Below are 26,380 nucleotides of genomic sequence, written 5' to 3'. Positions count from 1 at the left end.
GTTCAAGGCCAGCCTCAGCAAATTAGTGAAGCCCTAAGGACTTGGTGAGACCCTCTCTCAAAATAAAACATAAAAAAAGACCCTGGAATGTGGCTCAATGATTAAGCAACCCTGGGTTTAATCCCCAGTACCAGAAAAAAACTAAAATAAAAGGGCTTGGAGTGTAACTCATTGGTGAAACACTTGCCTAGCATATGTAAAGCCCTGGGCTCAATCCCCAGTACCACCAAAAACTAGGAAAGAAAGAAATTCAAAAAAAAAAAAAAAACAGCCTGGTAGAAAAGAGGGAAGGAAGGAAACTGGGCCTCTTGGTAATGGTATTGCTCACCCTCCCCACCCCCACCTCCTGGCGAAGCTGCTGGAGAGTGATTCACGCAGAGTTCCCAGCTCCAGAGGGGAGGGCCTGCTGCCCAGCCTACACACAGCAGTTTGCAAAGGGGCTCCTCACTCACCTCTCCCTAGTAATCACAGCCTCCTGTGATCACATTACTTTACAGTTTGCCCACCTCTTTGGCATTACACATCTCATTTGGTTTAAGCCTCTTTGCTCTTTTTTGAAGTAAGAGGGTGTCCTCCTGTTTGACAGATGAGCAAATTGGTACACAGAATGCAGATGACTTGCTTCAGTCACCAGCAACCGATTAACAGCCAGGAATACCTTGGATGTACTTCATAGGCATCTTTTTTTTTTTTTTTAAGAGAGAGTGAGAGAGGAGAGAGAGAATTTTTAATATTTATTTTTTAGTTATTGGCGGACACAACATCTTTGTTTGTATGTGGTGCTGAGGATCGAACCCGGGCCGCACGCATGCCAGGCGAGCGCGCTACCGCTTGAGCCACATCTCCAACCCCTCATAGGCATCATTTTGCTGGTATGAGAGTTTCATCTGTAAAAAAAAATTCTCAGAAGTATATTTGCTTGATCAAAGGGTCCGAACATTTGTGGTTTGGTTTTGACATGTGTTGCCAAGTCATCTGTACAGAAGACCAAAAGTGTGGGTTTTTTTCCATTATGAGGAAAAATGGAATGTCAGTGTACTTCAATTTCAGGTTCTCTTATTGAGAGTGAGAGGTGGGAGCTGGGCATAGTGATGCACACCTGTAACCCCAGCAGCTCTGGAGGCTGAAGCAGGAGAATCTCAAGTTCAAGAGTGAAGGGCTGGGAATGTAGCTCAGTGGTAGAGAGCTTTCCTAGCATGTGAGTGGTCCTAGGTTTGATCCCCAGCACTTCAGGGGGTGGAAAAAAGTGAAAAATGAACTTTTTTTTTCCTATGACTAAAAAGTCATTTGTAGTTCCTGTCTGTCAATCTTTATTTCCTTGGGCATGTGCAAATTATGATTTGACATATTCTGCCAGATTGCCCTCCCCAAAAGGCTGGATAGGTTTGTACTCAAGCCAATGATGCAACACACCGCTGTTTCCCTCCCTCTCCTAGTGATGATTTCCTGGGCTGCTACCCTGTACTCCCATCTCATTCCCTCATTCCCCTTCTGCAGTCTTCCACCTTGGGGCAGAACCACCTCCTTGAGCCAGAATCCCCCTCCAGTAGCTCCCCTCTCATATTGTGGTTTGTTTTTTTTTTTTAACGTGTGTGTGTGTGTGTATACATATATATATTTAGTTATAGATGAACACACTATCTCTTGTTTACATATTTTTATGTGGTGCTGAGGATCGAACCCAGTGCCTCACGTGTGCAAAGCAAGCTCTCTGCCACTGAGCCACAAACCCAGCCTTCCTGTTGGTAAGATTCCACAGCTGAATGGCGTCCCTTCTCCCAGGAATGCTGGTGCCTTCTTCACGAGATGGACGTGGTAACAGTGGAATATTGAACACTGTGACCAGCCTGTGGCTGCTATGGAAAGAATTTCACCTTGGCATGGGTGTCTCTTTTGCCTTTGCTAGGATTTTGGTGGTTATGATATGAAATAGTTGGGGGTTGGCTTATCCCAGTGGGGGAATCTGGAAGGGCATGGCAGCAAGTGTTTGCTGGGCCTTTGAGGACGGTGAGGAAAAGTCTATGAAGCTTCTATGAAGCTAATTTAAATCCTATGTTACACTGTTACTCCACTGTCAGTTTGATTGCATTCAGTTCTTTTTCATGTAAATATCATTCAACGGTCCCGTTGCCTACATCACATTCTTGCCAACAGTAGCATCTGCCATTTATAAATGTAATAGTGTTTTTTTTTTAACCATATTCAGTTCTCCCAGTGGTTCATTTTTTGGGTGTCCCCCCACCCCACACCTTTGTGGTGCTGGGGATTGAACCCAGGGCCTCCTGCACACTAGGCAAGCGCTGTATCCCCAGCCCTGTTTCCTTTTTTTTTCTCTCTCTCTCTTCTAACCCCCTACCCCTTCTCAGTTGTCAATGCTTTAACTGCCTCTGCCATGGCTCTTCTCCTCAGACATGCCACACATGCCCTGGGTTCTTCTGGATGGTCTTCACCACAGTCCAGATGTCCTCAATGGGAAAATGAGGGGATCAGATTATCTTGCCCAGGGGGAGTCAGGCAGCCTCCCTGGCAGCAGGACTAGCATAAGCAAAAGCCTTGAGGCACCAGATGAGTTGTTGGAACACCGAATCCCATCAGCAGCCAGCCACAGAGGACAGACAGACCAGAGCCCCACTCAGCGCTGCCTCTCTTCTCTCCTCCAGAATGCCTCGGACATGCCTGAAACCATCACCAGCCGGGATGCCGCCCGCTTCCCCATCATCGCCAGCTGCACACTCTTGGGACTCTACCTCTTTTTCAAAGTAAGTTGTTTGCCACCTGTGATGTCATTTGGTTTAAATAACTTTATTTTCTTTTGTTTTATTTTTCTCATCACAGGAGCCATGCATGTTTGATTCTAGAAAATAAAGAGCAGGGAGAAATTAAAGATTTACGTGTAGACCCACTACCCAGAGACAGCTATTGTCCATGTTTGGGACCTTTCCTGCCAGTCTATTTCTTTTCTCCATGTAGATTTTTTGTTCTGTTTCATGATACCAATTTGGTTTTATTGTACTGTATGTGTTGGGCTGGGGTATAGCTTGTGTCTCTGACATTACCTCTACCATACTAATCGCCTTTTTTTTTTTTTAATTTATCGAGGTTTATTTTCCCAATAAAAGTTACACAGGCTCAGTGTTGCAAACCTGGAATACACAGAAAAGTAAAAAGGGGGAAACAGCAATCATCCAAAACCCCACTTCCAGAGACAGTCACAGTTTCCCTTTGGAGGTGTGTCCTTCCGCGTTCTTCCCGTGCATGGTTTCTCCATGGCTGTGACCACGTGGTGTATTCAGTCTGTAGCTGCTTTTCTCACCTCACATTGATAACATCATGAGCATTTTCTCATGTTACTGCAAACTCTCCTTGAAACTTTTTTTTAAAAAATATATATATATATATAATCGTACTATTTTCTGGGGCTGGAGGTGGGCTCACTGGTAGAGTGCTTGCCTAGCATGCCCAAGGCCTAGGTTTGTTTTATCCTCGGCACCTTAAAGAAAAAAAGAATTTCAGACTAAGGGAAGAAAATACAAATGAGCCATAATCCTCTCCTCAATATTAGTTTATTGTGGCTCTGTTATGCATAGATCTAGGATTATATTTTTAGTTTATTTATCAAATCTACAGCTTTCACCATGAAAGTATTTTTATATCAACACAGTCCAATCCACCTGATTCTTTTTAAGCTGCCCGTGGTTCTGTTATATGATATACCCCTGAGGATGTGTGTCCACTGTTAGAATATCAAAGTAGTGCTGCTATGAATGTCTTCCTGCACATATTTTGGCATGAAGTATTTGGCACATGCACAAATTTTCTTCAAGTATGTCTGCAGTATTCCCAGGTCAAGCAGAGGCTTGTTTTATAATTAGATAGTACCAAAATTGCCCTCCAAAGGGGCAGTTTTACATTCCTACTGGCAGTTACAAGCGTGCTAGCTTCCCTGTGCTGTCCACTGTGTTAGGTAGCATCCACGTTTTTGGGTTTTGCTATTCTGTAAATGAAGCAAATGCCTAATTTTTCATGCCTGTTTCCTGTTGCATCACTATCTCATTGTTCAATCATAACTACTGTTTTTAACGGTTTCAGAATATGCCTACAGGCAGATACATCACAGTTGACTTACAGTACCCCCATCACTTCAAACAGAAAATGTCATTCTGATTTTTACTCTGAAAAATAAGGATGTACCAAAGAGCATTGGCTATTTGCTGATCCCCCACCCCACCCCTTTTTTTTCCCTGGACCTCAGGTGAATATCTTATCAAATGCCTTGGTTCACGGCATACCACCCTCAGGTGCCCCATCTTGTTTGTTCCCCTACTTCACCCCTAATGTCCGCCTCCATTTCCCACCTTCATCTCCGTCTCCACCAGAAGTGCCTGCTCTAGTGTGTCTAGTGTGTGGTGTGTTTGTGTCTGAGTGAGTCGAGCTGCTGTAAGTAGAGCTGTGCAGTGTGTCTCCCTCTGCTTCCTTTCCTCTCCCTCTGCCTCAGAGATCTCTGTGGCTCTGGGCACAGCGGGCCTGTTGCTTCTGACTTTGCTTTTGGCAGATTTCTCAAGTCTCTGTTGTGCTCAGTGCAGGAAGACACCAAGTCCCTTGCCTCAAGACCGCCTAATATATTTAGGATTTAGGATTCTTTCCTTAGGCTAGATCCCTCCAAAAGGAGTATCTGACAGCAGAGGGTGTGAACTATTTTTTAAGGCAGGACTGCCATTGCTCAGCCTACCCTCCTCTCTGGGCGGGAAGCTCCCTTTCACAGTCCCACCTCTACACCCTGCCTCTGCAGTGTCCACGGGGAGATTTCTGAAAGGCAGTTGCAGACAGGGCAGCCACCAGGCTCCTCAGGAATCTCAACCTGATAGCTAGTTGGCTGGTTGGTTTAACAGCAGAAGCACCTACCACAGGGCTCTTACTCCACTTCTTCCTCTGACTTCTCGTTGCTGTACTGGCATTTGAAACTGCATTAGACATTCTTAGAATTTTTCCTGAAATGACAGCATCCCCATAGTCAAGCTCAAAACATCCTGTCCAGGTGACCAGGTGTAGTTAAGGCTGGTATCTGTCACCACTTCCCCCTCCAGTCTTTTGTTTGTGTGCTCTGCCTTGACCCCATAAAGGCACTTGCCCAAGAGTCTCCCTCTCTCCAATCTCTGAGTGTAGTAGACCCTTTCATTTCATATGCCTTTCTGAAGGACTTACTGCCTGGTTTAGAATGTTCCCTCTTGTCCTCAACTGTGTGATAAATGGGGAACTCCCCCTTGCAGAGTCTTTAAGGATCATTCCAACACAGCCAAGGAACTCAATGCTCAGAGAGGCGAGTGGAAGTACAGGATCTATTATACTCAGAGGCCCTAGAGAAGGAGGCACCGCACAGCACACAGGGACCCACGGGGGAGAAGTCCCAGGGAGCAGATTTAACTGTGCAGGTGAGAAGAAGGACCCCTGGGCAGGTGCCTGTACTGGAGTTCAGTGCAGAGAACACAGGCATGAGGGGATCATTGTCATTGGTGTGTTTAAATGTCATGAGGGCTCAGTCTGGGGAGGGAAATAAGGGGAACTTGTGTAGGGACCAGCCTTATCACACTGCTGCCTCTGTTACCTGGGTGGGGTGCTCACTGCCTGTGTGTGGGGATGTTGAGGCATTAGGAAAATATGAAGTTTGAAAACACAACAGCATTTCTCAACATGATAGCATTTACTTGATCTCCTCTCATTTACCCAATTGCTTTTAGGCAGCTTATAAAAATAAAATCCAATGGCATGAGAAAAACAAAGGGGTGAAGAAAAAAGTTGAAATAGGAAAAAACAAGTCTTGGGTGAGGACATTACCCAGACCCTGTGGCTTAAAGACTTGTATTCTTGCCAGAAATGGACCACAATTGTGGCTCTAACTTTCTGGCAGCCAAAGCACAAAGCAAAGTGCGTCTTAGTGCTCAATTCCCATAACCACACAGTCAAAGTAGCCAGCTCACAAGTGTGGCCTAAGCAAGCTTTTTTCCTCAGAGCCCACATTGGAAGAACACTGCGTGAGGCACAGAACATCTCCACAGATGAGGCCTAATCCAGGTGCCTCCTCTACAGTAGTACTCATCCAGGCAGGCACTGGACTGCTCATCCGCTCAGTCCTTCTACATTTACTGAGTGCCTGCTACATTGGGCCCTGTGCCTGGGACACCACCGTAGCAAGAAAAAAGCCAACCCCCCTGCCCTCAAGGAGCATCTTGTTGAGTAGTGGAGACAGACACCAGTCACATAGAGAAATATGAAGTTAAAGCTCTGAGAAGGGGTGTGAAGACAAGGTCCCCCAGAGGCAGGAAAGCACAGAAGAACCCGCCTAGGATGAACCCTGCTCCTGCCCAAACCTCCATCTAAGACAAGAGCACCTCTGTCCACCTAGCTGCTTGGCCAAAAACCCCGGGAGTCCTTGTCCTTGCTCCTCTCATCCTTCATATCCAGTCCCTGTGCACTTCCTGCGATCCTGATTCCAGAACAGATTTAGAGTCTTTTGCTGTTCATCACTTTACTCCATGTCCCCCAATGCAGGTCACTGTATTCCCTTTGCTGGATTTGTAGGGCCCTCCTCGCCCACTGGGCTCTCTGCTTCCACTCCTGTCCTTCAGTGTCTTTGTTCTGCATAGCAACAGAGGAATCCTGTCAGACCATCAGATCATGTCCCAGCACATGCCCAAGTGACCTGTGGGTGGTAGTGTGGCACAGCCATCACACTGCAAAAGCCCTCCAGTGCTGACCGATCTCACTTAGGTGAATCTGAAATCTTTCGTGGTACCACAGGGTCTGGCTCCCTCCTGTCTCCCTAGCCTCACCTCCTGACGCTCCCTTGTTCCCTTGCCCCAGGCTTACAGGCCCTTACTGTTCCCTACACACACAAACAAGCACCCACCTCAGGATCTTTCTACCTGCCCTTCCCTCTGCCTCAGGTGCTCTCCCCTGAGCATCTCCACAGCCTCCTCCCGCTCTGAGGGTTCTATTGTAGTGTCCTCCCTTCTGAAGGCTTTCCGTGGCCACTGTCTGAAGTAGCAGCTCTCACCCTATGTCAGTCAGTTTTTCATCACTGTGACCAAAATACCCAACAAGATAACTCAGAGGAAGAGAAGTTTATTTGGGTCTCACATTTTCAGAGATTCAGTCCATGGTCAGCCAACTCCATTGCTCTGGACCTGAGGTGAGGCAGAACATCATGGCAGCAGGGCACAGTGGAAGGAAGGTCCTCAGCACATGGCAGCCAGGAACTGAGAGAGCGTAGAGAGCCAGTGAGAAAATATAATCCCCGGGGCACATCCCCAGTGAGCTGCTTCCTCCGGCCCCACCCCCCACACAGTTGCTACCCAGTATTCCACTCAAATTGATCCATCGAATGGATTAACCCATTGATGAGGTTACGGCTCTCATAAACTAATCATTCCACCTCTGAACATTGCTGCATTGGGTATCATGTTTACACCACCATGAGCTTCTCAGGGGGACACTTAATATCCAAACTATAACAGCCCCTTCACTTAACCCCTTGCCCTGCTTTGCTTTCCTTAGCGCCAGCACACCTAACCGTACGTTATAGATCATTGTTTCTTTTGAGATTCTTTCTCCCTCGCTGGCAGGTGAACTCCAAGCAGGCACTTCACCTTATTGCTAGCTATATTCCTAGTGTTCAGCACAATGTCCTGCCCAGCATGGTAAACCAGTAAATGTCCACGGAATTACTGGGGGGACTACCTGAGGAAAACTTGGGCTGAGGAAGGATGAATAGGGCTGGCGAGGTGAAGGGAAAAGAGAGCAGCCCAGGAGTACATGCCCAAGTAACCTGTGGGTGGTGGTGTAACACAGCCATCACACTGCAAAAGCCAGTGTGACTGGGGCACATAGAAGAGGAGCGGAGAGGTCAGTGCAAGGGTGTGGGCCTCCAGCTTCTGGGAACAGTGGGAAGCCACTGCAAGGATTTAACCAGGGGACTGCTGTGATCAAGTTGGCATTTAAACACATTCCATCACAGCCTTACTTGAGAGCAGAGGGCCAGTGTCCCTGCCCTTCTCAGATGAGCACATCATTCCCTCGCAGTTAGACCATCACAGTAGCAAATTCAGCAAGGATACAGCAAGTGTGGAGGAACATGACATAGCCAAGGCCCAGACTTAAAACGTGACACTTGAGTTTAGAACATTTGACGGAGAATATGTCCTGTTTCACCTGACAATAAAGTGGCCAGGATGCGGCTATCAGGGCCTGCTGTCCCAACCTCCCACCACAGTTATCAGGAGGAGTTATCAATGGAGTGGACATGGAGAGTGGGGCAGGGCACCCAGATACTTTGCAGCTAGCATGATGGTGGCTGTAATGGCCACTCTGTAAGGGCTCCTGGGATTTGGGGGCAGGGACAGGAGATATGGAAGAGCAAGTACTGCAGCTCCAACAGCTCTCAGGTTTCTGTGCCTTGGGCTCCCCATCCATGCAGGACCACTCTGCAAGACTCTGGACACAAACGATAATTGCCTGTTTCCAGATAATGCAGTCATGGGCACACGCCTCTAGACTCCTTTGGGAGGTACAGGATGGGGCTTGGAGTCCCACCCTTTTTTCTCACAGCCATAGAAAATAGGAGTGCCCTGATTTTGTCTGAGGTTTCTTCCCAACTGTCCCCCGACTCCAGGGGCATGAGACCAACCTCCAGAAGAGAAGCTGGGACTCTATATATATATATAGTTTCCTTGTGGCCACAGGCATCCTAACTTCCTGTTTCTTTTTGTATTTCTGCCTCAGATATTCTCCCAGGAGTACATCAACCTCTTGCTGTCCATGTATTTCTTCGTGCTGGGAATCCTGGCGTTGTCCCACACCATCAGGTCAGAAGGCATCTCTGCAGCATATGAAGCAGCTTTCACAGGAGCCAGAACAGGGTTTTGGATATGAACATGACCTTTGGTGTCATTCAGAGCCGGGTTTGGCCCAAAAACCCAAGGGAATCTTTCCCTTGTGTCACTAAAGGTGACCTAGGACTAGAACTGTAACATGTCTGTGCTACAGTGTCTTTATAGGGACCTATAAAAGTAACCGTGGATGTTTCCCACTGCCACTGTTGTTGGGAAGGTTGTTTGTGAGCAGTAACATCCTGGTGTTGTCAGAGTACTGAGATGAGTAATGCCAGGTGCTGTGGCCTGCCAAGCATCTTGACTCGTCTTTTTTCATGAGAGAAGCAGTATGGGGAAAGATTAGGGAGGCAAGCTCTGGAATCTGACTACCTGACTTTAAATCCAGACTCTGCCACTTAATAGCCCAATGACCTTGAACAAGTTATTTAATCTCTCTGGCCTCAATTTCCTCACCAGTGTGGTAGAAGATAATAACACCTTCCTTCTGGGGTCATGTGGAAAGCTTTTAGCTTGGTTTCTCGCACTTAATATGTTCAATAACTGTTAACTTTGTTACTATCTGTGTTAACGTACCAGAGAAACTTGCATTTAGCTCTTTCTTTTAATCCTAGGTTAGTCAGGGAAACAGAAGCTCAGAGAGGTTAAGAACTTTGCTCTGTCCAGGTGTGGTGAAGCACACCTGGAATCCAAGTGACTCAGGAGGCTGAAAAAGGACTAGGGATATAGCTCGGTGGTAAAGCACCACTGGGTTCAATCCCAGTATCAGGAAAGAAAAAAAAAAAAAAAAACGTTCTGGTGATACAGCTGATAAGCAACAGCGCCAGGATTCAAACTCAGGTCTGTGTGGCCCCAGTACCCATCTTTCTGCCACCACCTCCCTGCTCAGACCACCTCCTCATGAGGTGAGTGATCTGAACCAGTGTTCTCAGGACAGGGAACTCCCATTGGCGTTCTCCCTGTGCAGGGCTAGCCTGTGCACTGCAGACCTGTGGCAGCCTTGTTCCATTCAACAAGTGGAACTTGTACAGCTTCAGGCTGAAAACCATTGGTAAGACTGAGCAGTGGCAGCAGACCAGGAAAAGTTCCCAGAAGAAAGGAAGTCAACTTGAACTAAGCTTTCAAGGGTAGGAGGACTGGAAGAGGTGCCGAAGAGAGACCAGGCCAGGAGCCAGAAGGACCATGCCTATTGAGGGTTCACTGTCAGGATGTTCCCAGAGTAGTCAAGAGAAAGAGCAGGGTCTGCCTCTGTAGACAATGGACACCCACCTGGGCGTGGCCTTACTCTCCAGGAATGCTGACCGGACAGTAGCGGTCAGAACGTAGGCTCCAGAGGCACCCTGGGACCAAGGCCTGGCTCTGCCAGCTTTATAATTTTCTTAAGTTACTCAAGTCTCTGAGCATGAGTTTTTCCACCTATAAAATAGAGACTATAGACTGTCCTCACAGAGATGCAGGAAGGATCAGAGTAGCCACGCTGTGTGTGGCTTGCCTAGGGCTCAGTGTCGGGTGGCACTTGGGTAGTAGAGAAGCTGGCCCAAGGTTATATAGCTGGTTTTTCAACCATAGTTTTGAGACTGAAGTCAGTATTGCCTTTACTTCACTGACCCTTTACCCAAAAACTCTGCTTCTAGCCAACTTGGGAGATTTCTGGTCCAATTCCCCATCCTGAAAAACCAAGGTCCAGAGAACCTAGCAGTGTCAGGACAGACCTCTGTAGTCATGATGAACCTGGGGAACGGGTGGGAAGCCATCATTCTAGGCACAGGGTCCCCTTCTTTCCCACACTGATGAAGACCCTCCCTGCAAGTCTAGCTCATCCCACCCTACCATCTGTAAAAGGCTTGACACCCCAGTTCTCCCCATAGCCCAACTACCACTACACAGAGAAGGAAGCCAATATATCTTTTTTTTTTAAGAGAACGATTGACATTTATTTTTTAGTTCTCGGCGGACACAACATCTTTGTTGGTATGTGGTGCTGAGGATCGAACCCGGGCCGCACGAATGCCAGGCGAGCGCGCTACCGCTTGAGCCACATCTCCAGCCCCGCCAATATATCTTGAAAGCCACTGCTAGACTGTGCTGAGGAATTATTTCACTTTATCTCAGCAGCCCTGCTAGAAAGGTCATTTTTCTATCCAACTTCCCAAGCAGGGTGTTTAGAACCTTTATCGTTTTGACACCAAAGACATTTTTTTTTTCATTTAGAACAATAACTGAGAGACATTGTCCCAGATTTCTTACAGATTAGCCAAGAAACAATTGTTTCTCTGTCTTCTAACCAATTCACTATTGTTAGTAATGGATATTGTCAATAGAAAAACCAACAGAGCCAGGTGCGGTGGCATATGCCTATAATCGCAGTTACTCAGGATGAGCAGGAGGATTGCAAGTTCCAGGCTAGCCTCAGCAACTTAGCAAGATCCTATCTCAAAATTTAAAAGGGCTAGAGTATAGCTCAGTGGTAGAGTGCATGAAGCCCTGGATCTAATCCTCAGTACCACTAAAAAGAAAAGAAAAAACCATCAGCTTTGCTGAAACTGCACATTGTAAAATTTGTTAATGACTAGAAACTAACAGAAAAATCATTTTCTTAATAAAACTTAGAGCAACAAAATTTGACCTGGGAAAATTAGATCTTGTTAAAATAACGGATGGCTGCAGGTAGAAGTGTGCTCACCATTCAGGGTCAGAACTGTGCACTGAAAAATCTGATAGGAACCAAAGACTGTCCAATGAATGAAAATGTTATTGTAAAATGTATATAGAAAAGAAATTAATCCAGTGAAATTTTTTTGAAAATAATTTTTAATAAAAAGGGGAAATACAATTAATCCTATTTTTTAGAGAGTTGATACAAAGATTCAATTGACTGTTCTTCAATTAAGTTGAATTTTCTTAAATACTTTCCTCAAAGAAAGTCACATGAGCTTCCTTGGGATTCTCATAAGGTGCAAAAGTTCAAGATGGAAATGGAGCTCAGAACGGGGGTGTATGACCACCAGGATTTGCAGCTGATAAGAGCAGAGTTAGGTTTTGAGCTCTGGTCTGTCTGACTCCAAAGCCAATATTCTTTTCAGTTTGGGCAAAAATGAGGGAAAGGGAGGCTTAAGGAGGGCGGACCTGTGTTGTGCTGAGAGTTGGAAAGGAGAGGACTGTGGAAAGACTGAGCAAAGCTGAGCCCCAAGCCATGGCAGCCCAGGCTGTGCTTCCTTCAGGATCCCTCCACCCATCTCAGGCCTCCAAGAACAAACCACAGCTCCCTGTCCTGGGGAAAGGCAGGGACCACAGCCTGCCTTCAGTCATCTATTGTCACCAAAACTCAAGCCCTAGCCAAATCCCAGACATCCTCCTGGCAAGGGAACTTGGGCTTATTTCTTGTCACCGCTGACTGAGCTTATATCCCAAGTAGCTAACTCTGGGAGAACAGAAGGCCCAAATCTGCCACCCCAGGAGGAACACATCATCAGTTTCACTAACCCTTACCTTCCACTCCCAGATAAGGGCACCAGGATGTGGTTTCTTAGCAGGAAGCAGTGACCTTTAGGTTTAATGTGAGCCATCAAAGACCAGAAAGAATCTGTGCCTTCTACGAAAGTGCATTCAGAGTTGTTCAGCAAGCATTTACCAGTGTCTCAAGACACCATGGCTAGCCCGGATGGGTCAGAAATGATAACCTGGGCCCCTACCCTCAAGTTTATAGACTCACACCAGCAAGATCATGTGACTTCCCTTGTGTTATATAGTACTTGGGATTGAACCCGGAGGATTCTACCACTGAGCTACATCCCAGTCCTTTTTATTTTTTTAAAATAAATCCTCTCAATCACGAATAGCTGGGATTGTAGGCATGTGTCACCATGCCCGGCAGCCCATCTTTGCTCAGTAACAAAGACCTGAGTCTAGGGGCCAGTGGCATTCCTCAATGGTAGAGCACTTGATCAGCATGAATCAGGTCCTGGATTCAATCCCCGGCATTCACTTAATTCTTTTAATATTTCTGAGAAAGCTATTGTTGTAGTGTTTCTGATGAGGAAAGAGAAGTTCACACTACTATTATGAGAACTGAGACTTGAATCTACGAAGTGTCACTCCAGCACTCGTGTTCTTAACCATCCCTACTCTCCTGATTGACAAGTGGAGCACTAACCTCCCAAAGAAGAGGTGAAGGTCTTAGCTCCTCAGGTCACCTCCCTACCCACACCTACCATACACACCCTGATTTTAGACTTCCCCAAAAGCAATGTCTGCAAACTGAGCTGAAAGTAGCTTGTTAGTTGGGATTTGCCTTCCTCATTACCAACTTGATCTGATGTCACATGCTTTCAAGCTGAGGCTCTAGAAGAGTGCACCATGACAGAAGTTCACAGTTCTTCAACATCTCTGCTGCAAGACCCAGGGCTGGGCTAAACTGCTCATCTACCTGCTTTCTATCATCACACAACCATTTGAGACAGGTGGTATTATGATCTTACGTACAGGTGAGGAGACTGAAGCCCAAGAAGACTCTGCTACTGAAGTGGTTCTCCCGGGACCACACGGCTGGTGTGTGACAAAGCAGGGTTCAGGCCTGGGTTGCCAAGGCTGGTAGCCGCTCCACAGTATTACCAATCCCAAGACCAGGCTGGGCCAAGAGGCCTTTGTAGGCTATCTTGCTCTGAAGATGGTGTGGAAAATAACATCTGTTCCCTGCCTGGCCAGAAAGTGGGGCATGCTGGGTAATCATGAGGCCAGGCTGGTCTTGAGCAAGAGAGGCCTCATGGAAGAACTGAATATGGGGGTAATCCTGCCCTAGGGCTATGATTCATCTGGCTGATCAATTCCAGCTGTATTTGTAAAACTCAGCCTGTTGCTGGAAAGTAGGATGGCAAATTCTGGAGTGGGGTGGGGTGACTATCAGGTCATCCGACTTGGTAGGTCTAGAAAGGAGCCCAGAAATGAGCTTCTTGACAAGGGGCTCTCACATAGGTGGTGTGGGGGCCAGACTTGGGAATCCCTGACTCATCCAAAAACTGTTTTACACAAAAGTCTGTCTGCCTAAACTCTGTATCTGTGTGTGGTAAAATAAAGAGGCGATATAGAAGTTACTAAGAGTTCAGACACCTAGGTTTGAATCTCGGCTCAGACGTTATCTCCCTGTGTGACCCTGGGCAAGTAACCCTCTAAGAACGTGGGTTTTCTCATCTGTAGAGTGAGAACAATAGCAACTACCTGGCAGGGCAGCTATGAGGGTGCCAGGAGATAGAGCTTTAAATGGGTCTTGGTGGGGGTTATGAGAGCCGTGGTCGCCCATGGGGGCTGTGTTTGCCGACCAGCTTTGTCTTTCCTTCCAGCCCCTTCATGAATAAGTTTTTTCCAGCCAGCTTCCCAAATCGACAGTTTCAGCTGCTCTTCACACAGGGCTCTGGGGAAAACAAGGAAGGTCAGTGCCACCCACTTTCCCCTGTGGTATGTCTTGGGTGTCTTCCCTTCCATTCCCCTTTGTCTTTCCAATATTGGGTTCTTCAGTAGTATAAGTGATGGAAGAGGCTGGCTCTGGAATCTCATGGCTTAGTTCATATCCCAGCTCTGCCACCACCTACGCATGGGACTCTAGGTGAATGCCTTACCTCCCTGAGCACCGGGTGATTTTGTTGGGGATTTTTTGTTTTGTTTTCCCCTGCCATTTATGAAGTAAAAATGATAATTTAGCACCTTCCTCATAGGCACAATTATTAGGAATAGGAGTAAATGAGTGGAAAGCACCCAGCACACTGCCTGGCTCACATAAGCACTCAATAAAACCCCTCTGTCGGTGACCATTTTATAGGGTCTATTTTTAGTGTGATTACGGTCACACCTAAAATTTTGCAAAAGGAGTTCCACAGTTTTGTTTTGTTTTGGTTTTGTATGTTTGTTTTAATGAAAACCATGGGGACCTTAAGAGAGGCTGGGATTAACAGGTTATTTACATCCTGGGTTCAAATACAGCAAGATCATCAATGGCTTAACCAAATGGAAGGTCTCCCCCCTTTCTTTCTCGTCCCCCGTCCCCCGAAATTCTAAGCTTGCAGAAGGTATCACTCTCTTGGTGCCTAGTGTATCCTGCTTTGTCCCTAGAGCGCAGCGATGTTGTGATCCCTCTCTGCATCTCTAGTGCATCTGTGCCAAATAAACGGTTGATGGGGTTTTCTTTTAAAAAGCTAAGCTTGCCCCGTAGAGTCCGTAGGGTCTCAAGCCCCATCTGTCTCAAGCTCTGCCATACTCAGTGGTGACACCCCCCCCCCCCCCGCCCCGGGTCCGAGATGTCTACAATCGGTTCACACTGCAGCCAGAGGGAAGGACAGGCATCCCTATCGTGGGCTCACTTAGCTACAGAGGGTGTTGGAGAAAGGTGGAGAACATGACCTGAGCGGGTCAGCCTCATGTCCAGTTAGGAACCATCAGCCGCGTGTCCAGTTAGGAACCACCAGCTGCGCCCCTGGAGTCTTCCGGCCACCTGACCGGCTGCTCCATCACTCCTTCCTGCCCACGCCCCGCCCTTTCCGCTGCCCCCACTGGAGTGGATCGCTAGTGGGAAGAACATCCGGCCGAGCGCTGACGTGGGGTTCAGAGCAGCGGAAGTAGTCCATTTTACGGGGCCGTAAAGCGTGGCCGGCTGACCCGTCTTCCGGTTAGCGACAACGGCCGCGACCGTCCGCACCGGCCTTCCTGGAGCACGGAGATCATCGGACACTGGCCGCATCTCATTTTTTCTCGTTGCTGCCCACCCCAGTCGGCACCACTTCCTTCACCTTGGATCATGTTCAAGAAATTTGACGAAAAGGAAAATGTATCCAACTGCATCCAGTTGAAAACTTCAGTTATTAAGGGCATCAAGAACCAACTGATAGAGCAATTTCCAGGTATCGAACCATGGCTTAATCAAATCATGCCGAAGAAAGATCCCGTCAAAATAGTCCGGTGCCATGAGCATATGGAAATCCTTACGGTAAATGGAGAGTTACTATTTTTTAGACAAAGAAAAGGGCCTTTTTACCCAACCTTAAGATTACTTCACAAATACCCTTTCATCCTGCCACACCAGCAGGTTGATAAAGGAGCCATCAAATTTGTGCTCAGTGGCGCAAATATCATGTGCCCGGGTTTAACTTCTTCTGGCGCAAAGCTTTATCCCGCCGCGGAAGATACGATTGTTGCGGTCATGGCAGAAGGAAAACAGCACGCTCTGTGTGTCGGAGTCATGAAGATGTCTGCAGAAGATATCGAGAAAGTCAACAAAGGAATCGGCATTGAAAATATCCATTATTTAAACGATGGCCTGTGGCACATGAAGACATATAAATGAGCCTTAGAAGAAATCCACTTGTGCTAAATATGGATATTGTGTCGTATTTGTGTTTTGTGTCTGTGTGTGACAGCATGGTGACGATGCCTCTGTGGTTATGCTGAATAAATTCAACAGATGCCTCAAAAACAAAAAAAACTAGGGTGCTCTTACCACAGAGGAGAAAACAGAAATTGGGGGACAAGCAGCAATCTGCTGCACTTGAATTTGGAAGGAGTGACTGCACCCTGAGACCCTGGCCAACCTCCACCACCTCTCTGGGCTTCCTCATTAGGAAGCTTGGAAGCAACTGAGAATGGGTCTAACATGAGGATGTCTACCGGGGGCTCCCCACAAGAGCAGCAACAGGAACTCCCTCCTGCCTTTTCTCCAGTCCTCCATCTCTTTCCTTCTTCTTCCTCTGCTAGTGAATTAGGGGTGCCAATAACCTTGATTCCTTTGGTAGCAAAGTAAAGTTTCCAGAATGTACTAGGACCTTGCTAAAGACCAGTGACAGCTGGCATTGATTGAGTACTTCTGTGTACCCCGCACTGTGCTAAGGACATTGTAAGGACAGACTCACTCCCATAGCAGCCCTATGAGGGAGGTGCTATTGCCTTTTTTCACAGATGAAGCTCAGAGAGGGAACTGCTTTCCCTAAGGTTACCTAGCTACCAGTGGCAGAGCCTGTGCTTCCAGCACCAAGGACCACTTCCCACTGAACCTGTATTAAACCCGTACTCTCTCTGGGTATCTTTAACCTTCTCTATAAAATTGGGGGACTAGGGGAGGCTCCAGTGAGCTCTCTCCATCATAATCCAGTCTGGGGCAGCCTCAGCTGAGCCCCTGGGCCTGAGGGCCTCTGACAGTGCCCACAGCCATGCCCTCCTCAGTCCAGAGGCTGACATGTGGGAGGGACAGTCCCGCCCTGGGGAGTGGACTTACCTGGCTTCTCTGCCCAGAGATCGTCAACTATGAGTTTGACACTAAGGACCTGGTGTGCCTGGGCCTGAGCAGCATCGTTGGCGTCTGGTACCTGCTTCGGAAGGTAAGTAGCTGGACCTGAGCAAAAAGGGAGGCTGGGGTGAAGGGGGCACAGCGATCTGGTCTCACCCCTTCGTTTCCCCAGCACTGGATTGCCAACAATCTTTTTGGCCTGGCCTTCTCCCTTAATGGGGTGGAACTTCTGCACCTGAACAATGTCAGCACCGGTTGCATCCTGCTGGGTGGACTCTTCATCTACGACGTCTTCTGGGTGAGTCAGCAGGGACACCGAGGATTTCCAGCTTTAACCTCCTACCTCCCTATTCCTCTGCCTCTCTGGCCCAAATGGCAGTTGTCTGATAAAAGTCAGTTCCCCAGAGCTGGTCCTCTCAGGGGCAATCTGTAAGATCACACTCAGTGCCCGGGGACATTCACCCACCCTCATGGCCCTGGCAGAAGTATAACTTAATCCCACATCTCTGTAAAAAAGCAAGTTGAGGCTCAAGGATGTTCAGACAAGGGCAGTAGAATGGGTCCATCAAGGTCCCTGACCTAGAGGACAGGCCAGCTGTGCTCTGGCTGCACACCAGCCCTGGGCTTCAAGACTTAACACACTCACTCTATGAGGCCCCACTGAGGGACTGAGATCAACCCGGCTCAAGCACACTTTCCCTGGACCCAGGTGGTCTCTTCTCCCATGGGGTGGGTTGTGCCCAGGGTTTTTAATCTCTCAGAAGGGACAGAACCCTGAACAGACAGGCTACCTGGCTGGGGCAGTCACCTTTGAAGTTCTTCTTTTTATTGCTCAGAACCAGGATGAGTGGCCACCTTGCTCAACCTCAGCTCTGCTCTGGGCCTGCCAGCCCCTGTCCCACTCCCCATACATGTCAGGCAGCAGCACATCCAGAAGTCCAAGGACAGCTATTCTTTCCCGTCTAGCCCCTCGCCTCCCTTCAGACTCCTCTCTTTTCCCTCCAGGTGTTCGGTACCAACGTTATGGTGACTGTGGCCAAGTCATTTGAGGCGCCAATAAAATGTAAGTGATCAACCCCACAGTGGGGAACACACCCTGCCCTCCCCAGTTGGCTTATGGTCCCTGTTTTGGTCAATACTTCTCCCTTATCTCCTCCTCACATACCTCTTCCTCCTCCAAGATCTCATGGGTCTCTCCAGCCTGGTTTCCTTTTCTTCGTGTATTCTCTTGGCTGTGTTCATGAGTAGCTGCCTTCTGCCCAGGCCCTGACCTTGGGCTGCTCTGTAATGATGCAGTGTAGTGGTAAATGAGCAGGAGTGGGGAACAGCCTGTTGGGAGGCAGACAGGGGCTTTCCAGAACAGGAGACCTCCGTGCTGAGAACTGAGAGCAGTGTTCCCCATCTCACATCTTACACGGCCTTAATTTTGTTCTTCAGCGTAACCATTGTTCATAAGTGTTTCTCCCCAAATCCCCCTTTCAGCCTCCTTCATGTTTCACTGACCAATATTGGGATTTAGACAGACCCAAGTCCAAATAGGTGTGGGGGTGAGGGGGGTAGCCCAATGATAGAGCACTTGCCAAGCATGCACAAGACCCTGGATTTAATCCCCAACACAGCTAAAAAGAAAAGGGTCGGGGGAGTCCCAACTATTGGCAGTGTTAAAGAAGGGGGAAATTTGGTTATACTACAGCAAGCCCAGGTCTAGGAAATGTCAGGGATGGGTTAATGACCCTCAATGGAGTCACCAAGAGCCAGGGTTATTTTGGTTCACCCAACCCACCAATCTCCGTATGTCCACTTGTCACTTGGCTCAGTCCTTCATGGTCCCTAGATGGGATGACAGTTCCTGGCATTGGCTTCTCACAGGCCACGTCCAGAGGCGCAAAGGGGAAACCGTGTCCCATCAGGGAAGGGGTCTTTCTCCTCAAATCCCCCTTTCAGCCTCCTTCATGTTTTACTGACCAATATTGGGATTTGGACAGACCCAAGTCCAAATTGGGCTTCAGAAAGGGGGATAGGAAAAGCACGATTAGCTTGGAATCTCAGCCCTAGACTAACCATAAATCACCCTCCAGGGTCACGAGGCTCAAAGGGGGCTAGAACCAGTCAGACAAGATAGCAAGGAAGGAGAAGATAGTATCAGGAAGGTGGTCAACATTCCCCGGGCCTGGTTTACTGTCCTCTCCAAGGCCAGGAGTCAGAGTATGACTTGGCAGCCTCCAGAACTAAGTTTATCAGGGAAGGGAGGACTGTTCTCTAAAGTAAGGACACAGATACTGGGCAAACCACATGAAATTCATGCCCCACAAGCTACAATGGGTGAGCCCAGGGATGGGGAAGCCTGGCGATCCCAGCCAGGATGTCAGGAGCACCTTTCCTGGGTCACAAAGAAGAAATGCTCATTTACCAAGGATTCAAGGGTAGCATGAGTATTTGAGAAGAGTCTACCACTTCAGCAAAGGGCTAGAAGCAGGAAAACGCATGGGAAACCCTGGGAGCAAAGAACTACAGAGGCACAGAGAAGTGCAGCTGAGTTCCGCAGGGCCGCAAGGAAGGGACTGGAAAGAGGGAGACAGGCCAGATTTGGAGAAGCCAAGATTTCCTGCCTAAGAACTTGACACTGCCCATTAAGCAGTGGACAAGCCATTGTAAGGCTCTGAACAGGGAAGTGACACTTTCATATTTAGTTTCTGGTGCTTGGAATCTGACTTTCTAGATTGGGGAGATCCGTTGTCTTAAAGTTTGTTGATTGGTTTGTTTTTGCAGTACTGGGAATCAAACCCAGAGGTGCTTTACCACTGAGCTTCATCCAAACCCTTTTTATTTTTTATTTTTTGAGACAGGATCTTGCTGAGTTTACCAGGCCAGCCTTGAACTTAACAGTGCTCCTGCCTTAGCTTCCTAAATAGCTGGAATTATAAGCATGTACCACTGCACCTGGCCTAGATCTTGTCTTCTAGAAGTGAGGCTCAAGAGCTGAATGGTTAAGAGCACAGATGCTGGTCAAGCATGATAGCACCTGTAGTACCAACTATTGCAGAGGCTGAAGCGGGAAAGTCACATTAGCCCAAGAGTTCAGGGCCAGCATGAGCAACACAGCAAGACCCAATCTTCAACGACAATAGCAAAGCACAGATGCTACCGGGAAGGTGGTGCTGTTTGAGAGGCTGAGGCAAGAGGATCAAAGCCAGCCTCAGCAATGGCGAGGCGCTAAGCAACTCGATGAGACCCTGTCTCTAAATAGAATACAAAAGCCCAGCGCAGTGGTACATGCCTGTAATCCCAGAGGCTCGGGAGACTGAAGCAGGAGGATTGCTAGTTCAAAGCTAACCTCAGCAACTTAGTGAGGCCCTAAGCAATTCAGTGAGACACTGTCTCCAAATAAAATATTTAAAAAGGGCTGGGGATGTGGCTTAGTGGTTAAGCACCCCAGGTCCAATCCTCAGCACCAAAAATAAAATAAAATACAAAATAGGACTGGCAATGTAGCTCAGTGGTCATGTCTTGGTACCAAAAAAAAAAAAAAAAAAAAAAAACAGCACATATGCTGAAGTCATACTAAATGGGTTCGAGTCCCGTTCAATGAGGGAGACGTAGACAGGCAGGGGATATCTCTGCATTTTAGCACGAGCCCCAGGGCACCTCTGTGTGCATAGTGTTGCCCAGAGCTGAGTTGTGTAAATACCCCTAGACACAAAGAAAGGCAGGAATTCTGGAAACAGGATTGTCCTCTTTGGCATAGTCATACACCACATTCAAACCACCACCAGGAAGATACAAAATCGGGGATGGGTTAGTAGAAGACATGGCATAGCAGCCAGTACTGTGGTTCAGGTTATCTAACCCTCAGTACCACCCTGTGGGAGTGCTTCCAAGTAAGAAAACTAAGGCAGCCGAGTAACCTGTGCAACAAGACAGCAGAGCCAGGCGCCGGTCCTAAAGCCCACTTGTAACCACTTCCCTGCTAACAGCTGCAGCAGGATTCTGAGTAAGGGACATTAATCAAGGAATTTGCAGTGGCATGGCCTTTTCTCCCTTGGTACATAAAGAGTCCATAGCCCAGGTTCACACTGCTTCAGAACAAGTACCACCATCTGTCCACACTCCTGTTGTCAGATGGAAAACCTATGGATGTCAGAACTGTGTGGTCAACAAAGGCATTAAACCCTCAGCCTAGTTGACCCCAGATTTCTCCACACTTTAACCAGCTGTGATTCCAGATGGAACTGTTGCCAGCAGGCCTGCGATCATCAGCCCCCTGCCCCGAGAAACACAGATGTGTGCATTTCATACAGCAGGGGTGGGGGCGGGGAGTCTGGGTAAGCTGGGCTCCAGCCAACTCCTCCCCTGTCTCTCCCTGCAGTGGTGTTTCCCCAGGACCTGCTGGAGAAGGGCCTTGAAGCAGACAACTTTGCTATGCTGGGACTCGGAGATATCGTCATTCCAGGTGACTTCTGGGGCGTGGGCTGTGGTGCAAGGGTTCTCTAGAACAAGGAGGAGTACTGTGAAACACAGCTGTACTCTTTGGGAAAGGGAGTGAGAAAAAGGTCAGCCCAGGGTTTAATGAAGGATCCCACCTCAGCACACATTTTGGAGTATGAGTCATGTGCCAGGCCCTGAGCAGAGCCCTGGGCAGACAACAGCAAGCAAAACTGTCCTTAGAGAGGGCCAAACACAACGGTGCACACTTGTAATCCCAGCAACTCTGGAGGCTTAGGCAGGAGGATCACAAGTTTGAGGCCAGCTTCTGCAACTTAGCAAGGCTCTAAGCAGCCCTGTCTCAAAATAAAAAATGAAAAGGACTTGGGTGTGGCTCAGTGGTGATAAAGCACCTCTCAGTTCAATCCCTAGTACAAAATAAAAAGAGAAATACTATCCCCATGGAGCTCTGGTCCAGTTGATAACTCAAGAACTACCAAAATAAGACTGGGGATGAGCTCAATGGTAGAGCACTTTCCTAACATGTATAACCCCTTGGTTCAGTCCCATTCCAGTACTGCCAAGAAAAAAGAATAAATGTACAATGAAAGACTAATACAGATTAAGATACACTCTGGGAAAAAGCCCATCCTATGACAATCTTAAAAGAACCTGACCCTCTTGTGCATACACATTCCCAGTATTTCCAAGGATTACAGATGTCCTAAAACTGTCAAAGTCCCCTTGCTCCCCCTCCCCTGTTCTGAGAAGCCTCAGGGAGAGCACCTGCATGCATAGAGATGTACTTTGTTGTACATACTAGCGTTTGAGCCCTGTCTCTCTCTACATGTGGGTGCTGGTCAGTGTTCCCATGGGATATGACATAGGGGCCTTGTCCACAGTTCCAAGCACAGACATGCATCCCTCACATCATCAGCTTGCCTCACCCTGGGGCACCAGCATCCCAAATTCCCAGGCCAGAGCCACACTCCCACTCAGGACTGCTGAAGGCGCTGGTCTCTGGAGGCAGTTTGTCTACAGACCTGGGCTGAGTAACAGCAGAGTGAGCACCAGTGGTCTTACTGGTTTCCCTAGTATCAGGTTCAGAACTGAAGAGGGTCAGAAGTCAGAGGATTGGAAGCCAGCTAAAAAGAATAACACATGGAACAAATAAAAAGCCAACTTCTTTCCCATTGTAGGAAGTAATAACAGTTCTAATAACTAAGGATGTGGTATGTAATTCTGTTTACAATTCTTTGATCTCATGAAAGATATGTGAAGCAGAGGCTTGCCCTATTTCACCAGTGAGGAAACACACTCAGAAATGAAGGGACTGTTAGAAATTAACATGTTTGTAAGCCAAACTCAAAAAGTCAAAGATCAGGTTTTCTCTCATGGAAGCTAGAGAGGATAAAGAAAAAGAAAGATGGGGGTTGATTGTTATAAAAAGACCTGTAGAGTTAGAGAAAGGGAACTCTTAGGTAGGATGAGGGGAAATACTGGGGAACAGTATTGACCAAATTGTATTGTTAAATCATGAGCATGTATAGATATGTAACAATGAGTCTCACTGATGTCTAATTATAATGCACCAGCTGGGCACAGTGGCGTAGGCCTGTAATCCCAGCAGCACTCGAGTCTGAGGCAGGAGGATCTCAAGTTCAAAGCCAGCCTTAGCAACTTATCAAGGCCCTAAAAACTCAGCAGACGCTGTATCAGAATAAAATATAGGGCTGAGGATATAGTTCAGTTAGTAGAGTGCTTGCCTTGCATGCATAGGGCCCTGGGTTCAATCCCCAGGGGAAAAAAAATGTGTGTGTGTGTGTGTGTGTATGTGTACATGTGTGTACACACACACACTCATTTGTATATATATGAATGACTAACCTGGGGATGTGGTTCAGTGGTTAAGCACCCCAGGGTTCAATCCCTGGAACCAAAAATAAAATAAAATTATAATACACCAAAAAAAAAAAAAGTTTACCATTAGAACTGTACTTTTTTTTTTTTTTTTTTTTTATTTTAGTTATAGATGGACAGCATGACTTTATTCTATTTGCTTATTTTTGTATGTGGTGCTGAGGATGGAACTCAGTGCCTCACACACGCCTGACAAGCACTCTGCCACGGAGCCACGGCACTGTACTTTTTATTTTTTTAATTATTTTTAGTTGCTGTTGGACACAATACCTTTATTTTATTTATTTTTATGTGGCGCTGAGGATGGAACCCAGGGCCTTGCACATCCTAGGCAAGCGCTCAACCACTGAGCCACAACCTCAGCCCCCCAAAACTGTACTTTTGATAGTAATAACAATAACTATAGAATAATCATGACAGCTGCCAATTGTCAAGCACCTGCTGTGCATCGAGCACTGAGGCAGGTGCTGTCTGTCTGTTGTCTTCACTGCTCCTGGCAGCCCCATGAGGTAGAGGGTCCATTGTACAGACAGGAAAACTGAAGTTCAGAGAGTTGGTTCCACCTGCCATGGCCATGAGGGTCTGAGGGTGTGGGCTAGAACTCAAGGATTTCTGCAATTTGCAGTGCTATGAGGAGGGGTGACTGGCTTCCCCCATAACCAGGAGAAAGCCACTCCACCAGACAGAAGAAATGCCATCCATTGAACCATTTGGCTCACCAGAGGATGATCTGTCACAGGCACCCCCCACAGAATTCTCCAGTGTCCTTGTTGGTCACAGTCCTGGGTTTAAGGCAAGCACAGGATATCTGTGTGTCTATCCCTCCCAAATCCATACATATCTACAATCTTTCAGCAGCCACAATAAATGTAACTTGATCACGCCCTCACAGTCTGAGCGGAGCCTTGTTTTGAAGACCAGATGGACTTTAGGAATCAAAGTTCTACTCTCTGTGTAAGCCCAGTGACTCAGGAGGTCAAAGCAAGAGAATTGCAAGTTCAAGGCCAACCTCAACAAATAAGCAAGGTCCTAAGCAACTTTCTGAGATGCTGTCTCAAATTTAAAAAAAAAAAAAAAAAAATTTAAACAGCTGGGCACACTGAGGGGATGAGGATAATGGAAGTATTTTGCACTAGACAGAAGGGAGTGTAGGGAGAGGAGGGGGCATGGGTGTAGGAAGGATAGTAGAATGAATGGACATTGTTACCCTATGTGCATATATGATTACATGACCTGTGTAACTCTACATCATGCACAGCCAGATGAAAGAGAAGTTATGCTCCATTTATGTATGATGTGTCAAAATGCATTCTACTGTGCTGGGGTTGTAGTTCAGTGGTAGAGCATTTGCCTAGCCTGTGTGAGGAACTGGGTTTGATCCTTAGCACCACATATCAATAAATAAAGAAATAAAATAATGGGGCTGGGGATGTGGCTCAAGTGGTAGTGCACTCACCTGGTATGCGTGAAGTACTGGGTTTGATTCTCAGCACCACATAAAAATAAAAATAAAGTACTGTGTCCACCTAAAACTAAAAAATAAAATAATTTTTTAAAGAAGAAATAAAATATGATTCCATTGACAACTAACAAATATTTTTTAAAAAAATATTTAAATGCATTCTGCTCTCATGTATTTATTTAGAACACATAAAGTAAATAAATAAATTTTAAGGGCTGGAGATGTAGCTTGGTGGTAAAGTACCCCTGCATTCAGTCCCCAGTATTAAAAAAAAAAAAAAAACCTAGCCCAGAGCTCTGGACCCTCTGTTACACAGGAAACTTTTGTAGAGTTCGGCCACCAGGAGGCGCAGAGTGTTGCCTCTTTTCAGAAAGCAGCATTGGTCTCTGTCCACCACCTTCCTCCTCACAGAGGCTTCACTGTGGAATGACTTATTTCCCTCTTTCATTTCTTTATTCATGGATACTAGAGATTGAAGCCTTGGGGGCTTAACCACTGAATAATATCCCCAGCCCTTTTTATTTTTTATTTTATTACACTCACACACACAGATGCTGCTGTGTGTGTGAGTGTAATGGCTGGAGCAGCTGACCATGTCTCAGGGACTTAGCAGCCTCTGGGTGGGAGTGTGGTTTTGAAGAGTGAGTAGGAATGCGGAGGGTGGGCAGAACTGCCCTCCTCTCCTGAGCTCTGCAGAGCCTCCTGATTGTCAGCTTCCTGCTCCCCTCTCCCGCTTCCTGCAGGCAGCTGCACAGGAGTCTTTTTCAAAATCTGTTTTAGATTTTCTCCTCCCTAGAACTCTTTTAGTGTGTCTCCTGCTCAGGGTGTAGACCTGGCTCATCCTCATAGCCTGGTGCCTTGCACGGCTAGCCCAAGCCTGCATCTGCTGCCAGCCTTACTGGCCCTCCAGTCCCTACCCACTCCCCTGCCAAGCCCTCTTTCCTGGGGTCTTCACACACACAATCTCCTCTCCTGAAGGGTCACTTCCAAGAAGCCCTCCTTTATCCCCCTCTTCTACCAGCAGGCTGGGTTCATCACAGCACATCTCCCCGTGACACAGGAAGCACCCCTTCACATTTAGAAGCCACACTAACTTTTGTCACTATTTGAAGTATGTCACAGCATGTCTCCCCTCTGCTCCTTTGGCTGAACTCTGAGAGCTTAGCCATTGTGCCTGGTGCTTAATAGGTGGTCAGTAAACATTGGGACAAGAGACCCAGTGTGACATAGTTTGGTGCTGTGAGATGCCCAGTCATTGTAGTCCCAGGCCAAAGCAAAATCCCAGGACTTGACTTATTGTTCTAGGTTGAAAAATGGAACTTCCACTGGCACTTGTAGCATCAGCCACACATTTGACCCCCAGTAATTGCTCCATGACTGGGAATTCCAGGTTGGGGACCAAGTCCAGTCTCCTGTTAGCTCGCAGCC

At 47.3% G+C, this 26,380-nt stretch overlaps 2 protein-coding genes across 5 annotated transcripts in view; both read left to right on the top strand.

Annotated features, from left to right (window-relative positions):
• The window catches only part of HM13 (histocompatibility minor 13), a 43,818-nt gene that overhangs the window by 6,413 nt on the left and 11,025 nt on the right, over positions 1 to 26,380 (top strand). For 3 of the 4 annotated variants that reach the window (XR_014021635.1, XM_081291538.1, XM_081291539.1), the window contains exons 2-8: positions 2,661 to 2,759; positions 8,776 to 8,858; positions 14,219 to 14,307; positions 17,154 to 17,239; positions 17,321 to 17,446; positions 18,154 to 18,211; positions 21,515 to 21,598. Coding sequence is in view for 3 of the 4 variants with exons in the window: in XM_081291538.1 (XP_081147664.1) it covers positions 2,661 to 2,759; positions 8,776 to 8,858; positions 14,219 to 14,307; positions 17,154 to 17,239; positions 17,321 to 17,446; positions 18,154 to 18,211; positions 21,515 to 21,598 (625 nt within the window). In the remaining variant the exon portion in view is untranslated. Of the gene's footprint in view, positions 1 to 2,660; positions 2,760 to 8,775; positions 8,859 to 14,218; positions 14,312 to 17,112; positions 17,240 to 17,320; positions 17,447 to 18,153; positions 18,212 to 21,514; positions 21,599 to 26,380 lie in introns of all 4 variants that reach the window. The other variant, XM_081291540.1, reaches the window with a different exon arrangement.
• Positions 14,350 to 17,066, top strand: MCTS2 (MCTS family member 2). The gene has a single exon (XM_081291545.1). The coding sequence runs from the start codon at positions 15,667 to 15,669 to the stop codon at positions 16,210 to 16,212; it is 546 nt and encodes a 181-aa protein (XP_081147671.1). The 5' UTR covers positions 14,350 to 15,666; the 3' UTR covers positions 16,213 to 17,066.

Source organism: Spermophilus citellus (genome assembly GCF_964194105.1).
Source record: "Spermophilus citellus genome assembly, chromosome: 4".
Classification (NCBI taxonomy): domain Eukaryota; kingdom Metazoa; phylum Chordata; class Mammalia; order Rodentia; family Sciuridae; genus Spermophilus; species Spermophilus citellus.
This window is presented reverse-complemented; position numbering and strand designations above follow the sequence as displayed.

Bases quoted from the DNA above. Each gene is read 5' to 3' on its own strand.
- MCTS2 (XM_081291545.1), top strand. From the start codon at position 15,667: ATGTTCAAGAAATTTGACGAAAAGGAAAATGTATCCAACTGCATCCAG.